General features: G+C 28.4%; 1 protein-coding gene across 1 annotated transcript; it reads right to left on the bottom strand.

The window, feature by feature from the left end:
• Positions 1-4814: 4814 nt before the first annotated feature.
• Positions 4815-6809, bottom strand: LOC125858633 (bidirectional sugar transporter N3-like). The gene is made up of 6 exons (XM_049538466.1): positions 6575-6809; positions 6319-6355; positions 6002-6212; positions 5758-5919; positions 5542-5661; positions 4815-5307 (listed from the first exon to the last, which is right to left on the bottom strand). The coding sequence occupies exons 1-6, from the start codon at positions 6618-6620 to the stop codon at positions 4990-4992; spliced, it is 894 nt and encodes a 297-aa protein (XP_049394423.1). The 5' UTR covers positions 6621-6809; the 3' UTR covers positions 4815-4989.
• Positions 6810-7066: the final 257 nt, after the last annotated feature.

Raw genomic sequence — 7066 nt, 5'->3', positions numbered from 1 at the left:
TAATATCTACTGATAACGTGGGAACTATTTTCCTTTTTTATGAGATTATGGCTCGTGAGTCGTGGGCTTAACCAAAAAAGAAAGAGAAAAAGAGTCATTGGCTACATAATATTAGGGGAATAAGCAAATACGCCATAAAAGTAAAATAATTACAAACATATACCCCTTTAATTTATACCCCACTAAATAATTATATTATATATCTCTCTATTAATTTCGATTAACATATACTAAATCAGTATCATATATACTATATTGGTATCATTAAGGTTGATAATTTCGCTAAATTGATACTAAATCAATATATATATATACTGCATTGATATCATTAAGGTTTCTTGTTAAGAAATTACTCATTAGTCAATGATACTATAAGAGTATATATACACTCTTGTAGTATATCATTAACTAATGAGTAATTTCTTAACAAGAAACCTTAATATATATATATATATATATACACACTCTTATAGTATCATTGACTAAAGAGTAATTTCTAAATAAGAAACCTTAATGATACCACAATAATATACATATATACTCTTATAGTATCTTTGACTAACAAGTAATTTCTGAATAAGAAAACTTACTGATACCACAACAACATACATATATACTCGTATAGTATATATATACTGATTTAGTATCAGTTAAGCGAAATTATCAACCTTAATGATACTAATACAATATATGATACTGATTTAGCATCAGTTAAGCAAAAACTATCACCCTTAATGAATGTGGGGTATGGACTATAATTATTTATGAGAGAATGAGTATTTCAGGAATTACTTTTGATTTGGGTATGAACTTGTAATTACATTGAATTTTACGTCACATTTATGTAATTTTCCCAAAATAGGGGTATTGGTGCTTTTGCATCCAGGAAATGTGATCTAATAGTCAATGAAATAGTTAAAAATCTTGAGGTCTCAATTCAAAATTCAACAGATACAAAAAATATTAGGTGATTCTTTTCATATGTCCTAACCTTGGTGGACAGAATTACCTGAAACCTATTGTTGGTAGGAAGTGACATGCATTTCGTGAAATTAGTCAAGACTCATGAAAATTAATCCAAACACTAATTAGTCAAGATTCACAAAAACTGATCCAGGTATCAAGATAATAATTTTTTAAAATTATTAGTGCTTTAATGGTCGGTGTGGAGCATGGAAAGAAAAGCATATGTATGGGACAGCCATTTAGGTCCAAGACACTCTTTTTGCATGACTTTTAAATACATTATTGTTGCTCATATGAAATTTGATTTTATTATTCATTTTAGATGTCTTTTAATCCTACTTTCTATTTTGCACGATTTAACACCAACAGAAAGCTGAGGCGACATGAATATAAATTATTTATATTAAAATAAAGGGAAAAGGGCCTGATATATCCTCAACTTTGCCATTTGGAACTGATATGCCCCTCACTATGAAAGTGGCTCATATATACCCTTATCGTTATACAAACGACTTACATATACCCTATCGTTACAAAATGAGCTCACATATACCCTTCATTTAACGGAAGTGAAAATTTTAGTTTTAAATTTATATTTTTGACTTTTAATTTTCTTAAAAGTTATTTAGGGGTATATATGATTCTTCTAGCAAAGTTCAAGGTATATTTTAATTTTTTTTATACATAAATTATTTTTTGACTTCTTTTATTATAATTATTTGAGTTTCTTTTTCTTATTTTATTTTTTTCATTCATTCCTTAGTGTAAAGAAAAAAATTTAAAACTATTTTTTTGTGGCTATATTATAATTTAAAATTACATTTTTTTTGTCTATATTGTAATTTAATTTTTGTATTTGAAAAAAAAATTTGGTCATCTATAATAAGTTTTACAAGAATATTAGTGAAACATAAATAAATTTGACCATCAAAATAATAAATCTAAATTAATCATTGAAACAAAAAAAAAAGTTAAAAAAATATATATATGTTTGAGGAGGATTAAATATACTCATATGGGATTATATATATATTTTTAAAATAATAAAAAATTAACCTGAAATTAATTTTTTTCATAGAGGAAAAGGGTAAATGTGAGCCATTTGTATATAAATAGGGATATATATGAGCCACTTTCATAACGAAGGGTATATCAGCTCTAAATGACAAAATTGAGGGGTATATCAGACCCTTTTCCCACTAATAAATGAACAATAATGAGGAGATTCCTATAAAAAAAATTACTCATTAGAAAAAGGCCTAACTCATCGATAGCCCTTTAAAGTTGGTACGAAATTTCACTTAAACACCCCAACTGGAGATGTTCATTCTAGACATCTCATGTAGAGTTCTGTTGTGTCATTTTGATACTTTTTTTTTCAGTCAACAAAATTATATGAGGTGTGTGTTACACTCGCGAATGACGTGTAAAGTGACAAATTAAATAATGATACTTGTCATTTGTGTCAAACGCAATTCTTAAATAAAATAAAATCCCGCCCCCCCTGGCGCTCATCCCCGCTACCCTTTGCAGAAAAATATACCCCGTGGCCCCTCGCCCCGCGCCCACCCCACACTGCCTTCTCCAAACACCTATCCACTTGCAGACGCCCCCGTTCCTCCCCTGTTTTATTTGGTCCAAATCCCTTTAACATCTGGGCACACACCCACTTACACACGGTCCATGAATAATTTAATACTTAAATTTCGAAATGGGTCTATTCTTAAATTTTAAAAATATTTTTCATCATCTTATTGTAACTATATTTATTAACCATAGTTGGATGTTTAAATTTGCAAAAATGGTGGCCAAAAATAAAAAGGAAAGAAGAGAAAAAAAAATTAAAAACTTGACTAAATAGGGCTTTCACGCGCGGTCAATGAATGTATTACATTTACTAAGTCATGTAAGCAAAAAATGTCAAAATGACACAATAAAAGTTAACATAAGGTGTCTAAAATGAATATCATCCGATTAAGGTGTCTAAATAAAATTTCGTGTCAACTTTAAGGGGCACCGATGAATTAGGCCTTAGGAAAACCTATGTTATTTTATTTTATTTTCGAAAAACTTACCTTTACATTTCTCTCACCCACTTGTATTACTTATCCAGATATCTTTTTTTACACTTTTCTTTAAAAAAATGAATAAAGAAAATATTTTTAGTGATTTTTCTTTAATCCTTTTATTTTATTTTATTTTCGAAAAACTTACCCCAATCCTTTTTCTTTAATCCTTTGGAAGTTGAACCTTTACAACTTTTATACTAAAAAAATTGATTTTAAAAGCATAATAAGAAATATTTTTTATTTTAATTTGAAAAGTTAACAAGTAATCTAGATTTTTTTTAATGACACAAACGAATAATACAAAACGGAAGAAATTTTTTAAAAAAAGGGACTGAAGGGGTATTTACTAAACGTGTGAATTAAGGATATTTTGGTAGACGCACGCAATCACCTATTTAGCTAGCTCAGTAATAAATTGTACCCTTTCCGTATAAATTAAGGTGACATGGTCTGATTTGGTATTAAAAAATATTGTGATTTAAAACACATTTTGATCCGATTATAAATTATTTTATTAAGAATAAAGAAAAATTATTAATCAAGTAATTTTTAATTTTACAAAAATTTTATTTAAAAAATTAAATAATATATCATATAAATTAAAACGAATAAAAATAATTGATGCAACATGAACTATTGTGACAAAGCGCAATTGCATGGCCACGTGCTCTAATTTGATGAAGCAACATTATCCCTCGTGTAGAACGTGATGAAATCATATGTTACTCCTTCCTATCATATTTGTCTACTTTTGTTTTTACTTATTTTTAATAAATACAAATACAAAAAAATATTTTCATTAATTTATCTTTTTAAATATACCTTTTTTTATGTATCTTATTTGTCAATGCTAAGATTAACAATGAAATATTTTTTATTAAAACTATACAATGTCTATATATAAAAAAAAGGTTCTTTAAGAGTAAAACAAAAAAAACTAATTAATTTTATCTTGATTTTGTAAATTGACAAGTTTTTAATATTGATAGGTGATTTTGCATAAACAAAAGATAAATTTCAGTCATATAACTATGACTCTTTTCCACCAATATGACATAGTTTTGTTTTGTAATCGAAAAATTATAAAACTTTTACAGACTAACACAAAAAATCATTATTGCCGAAAAATCTAAAATCCGTGGACTGTGGTAAGACTTTTTAAATATTTTTTATTTTTTATTTAATAAAAACAAATTCGAAAATATATACTTGATTGAATCGCCGATCCTATCCAAATTTGTTGTGAAGGATGTGTAACATATTACTTACATTCGAAGTAATAATTTTGTGATAAGTTCTTTCCAATTGACTATTTTACTCACTTCAATTCATAGTATTTGAAATTTTTACTTTTAAATTTTGATTTGTGCAACTGTGAGAACTCGATTTCTTGATCAATTTAGTTCCGATTGAGTTTTTTCTTTTCTTTTGGTGTATCAAAGGCAACATCATCAATAATATAATCTAGGGGAAGTAGTATATTAATTTTTGCATAAGTATTTATTGGGCTTTGTGTAAGGTGTGAATTGGGCTTTGTGTGTGTAATGTGACTTGAGAAAAATATAAGACTAAATGAAACGAAAATGAAAAGTCATTTCTCTCTCATTTGTAGAATAGAAGAAAATTATTGTACTTATATTGAGAAACACTTCTATTAGCTCTTAAAAATTGTTGTTGTCTTTGTGTGATTGCGGTTCTGATTTTTAAGTTCGTTAAATATTTGTGTTAACAGAGTGAAATAAGAAATTATTTTATTGCCACCACAAGAAATCAATTACGGAAAAGCCGTTTTATGCATGAAGACAACAATTTTTCCTTTTTGAGTACATGACCAAGAAAGCTAAGTCATTACTTCTACATAACACGAAACTATGAGCTAAGAATAAACTTGTGTACAAACACATACATAATTAGCTACTATTAATTAGGAGTTAACAAAGAAAATCAAAAGGAATTAATTTTTGGCTTCCACAGTTTGCAGATCATTGGGCGTATTCTCTATTTTAGCTGATGCACACGCTGCGTCGTGCAGGCACGACGCAATGTGAATTTTTCCAGAGGAAATTAGAGAACCAAGCTTCACTATGTCAATAATTTGTTCCTCTGTGAGTTCTGGAAAATTCTTATTTTTCTCATCAATGGAAATTATCATGTGGTTTTGTAGCTTTTCTGGAAGTTTTTGCTCCTTTAGGATAGCCTTCTCTTTTTTGTTGTATATAACATAGAGCACCATTTGAAGTATTCCTAGGATGAATCCCAATACATTTGGAATCTACAATGACAAATTTAAGGTGGATGAGTCTATAAGATTCAACATATTTTATGTCATTGATTTCTCAGATAATCACTCACCCAACTAATAGTTATTATCTCATAAAGACACTTTTTTTCTGAGTGGTCAACACATATATATATATATATATTGACGTTAATTCTGAGATACTATTAATTGAGTGGTCATCTGAGAAATCAATTTAATACAAGTATGCTTGAAAATAGAACTTACGGCAATGTTAATGTCTTTTAGTAGAAGACCATAGAAGAACCACACAACAGCACTTAATGTGAGAAAAATCGATAGAAGTAATGGCATATATTCGACGCTCTTTGTTTTAATAACTTGTCTCTGCATAAAATGAGAACTATATATTAGTATTTTATAATGGATGAAAAAACAGGGGAAGTTAATGAATAAATTGCACATATATAAAAGTTTAATTACCACAATGCCTAAGGGAGCAACAAATACACATAAGGAGAAAATAAGGCAAATCCATCCAACAACTTGCCCACGAACGGCTCCTTTGAATAGAAATTCAGTAGCAACGATTATTGCACCAAATCCACAGACAACAAATAATAGGAGCATCTTTATAGTTTGAACCTGCATGCATTAAATTAATTATAAATATTAAACATAACAAAAACTCGTCTTTTGTATTAATTTGATGTAAAAACTTAATTACCCTGGATTTTTTTGGTGCGTAGAAAAGGTAGAAACCAACGTAGATAGTTTCAATGAAGACACCAAATGAGTTAATAGTGATAAGAAGTGTTGTGTTCGTCTTCAAAAATGCATAGTATATCCAAAGCATGGAACTAAAAAGAGCAACCACATATGGAATTGATTGGTACCCATCTGTTGATTTCTTCTTGTAAATTTTATAAAATGTAGGTCTGAAAATGTGAAAATAGAGTGTGTTAGATATATAATATGCAGGAAAAAAAGAAGGTTTTATTCCTTATATTTTTCAAAATTATATATAAGAAAATGGAGACTTACAGTGGAGAAAGAAATACAATGAACGAGACTATGTTACCTGCAAATCGCCAATAAGAAAAATAATATCAGGAGTTTAAACTTCAGAACTTCAAATAGATTTTCTATCGTGGAATAGTTAAACAAATATATGTTAGGTAAATTATTAAGGATACACTAGCTAGTATGATGTAATGACTATATATTACAATCACAATGTTACACGTAAAATATAGAAAGAGTATTTTTTTTATATTGGAAGGAGGAAAAATGTATTTACCAAGGACACCAAAAGCAAAAGCCCAATGACCAGAAATGCCAGACATTTCTATTTTATGTTTCTATAGTAAGAAATTCCAAATCTTTAGCTCACCCACAAAGAAGAGCTAAGAGTTGCAAATTCTACTTGACAATGAAATAAAAGAGAGCTACTTTGACATATTTATATAGGCAAAGTTGTAGTGATAGTATAGTATATTTTATTTGGACAAATATTTTATAATATTATAAATGCAAAAGAGCACTTTGAATGAGAAGTGCAATGCCAAATATCTAAACAAATCCAAAGGTCCCAGGATATATGCTCTTTTATTATGTCATTGCCCAATCTTCAATGTCCCTAAGGCTTACAAGTGATCATGCTTTAATTATTTTATTTTAATGTATTTTTATATAAAATTAAACTCCTAATAATCAGCTAAAAAAATTAAGAAATGATGGGGGGGCCAATTATTGTCAGCCATTTGGCATCAATAATAGAGTTTGTGCTATC

This window comes from Solanum stenotomum, chromosome 3, assembly GCF_019186545.1.
Source record: "Solanum stenotomum isolate F172 chromosome 3, ASM1918654v1, whole genome shotgun sequence".
Lineage (NCBI taxonomy): Eukaryota > Viridiplantae > Streptophyta > Magnoliopsida > Solanales > Solanaceae > Solanum > Solanum stenotomum.
This window is presented reverse-complemented; position numbering and strand designations above follow the sequence as displayed.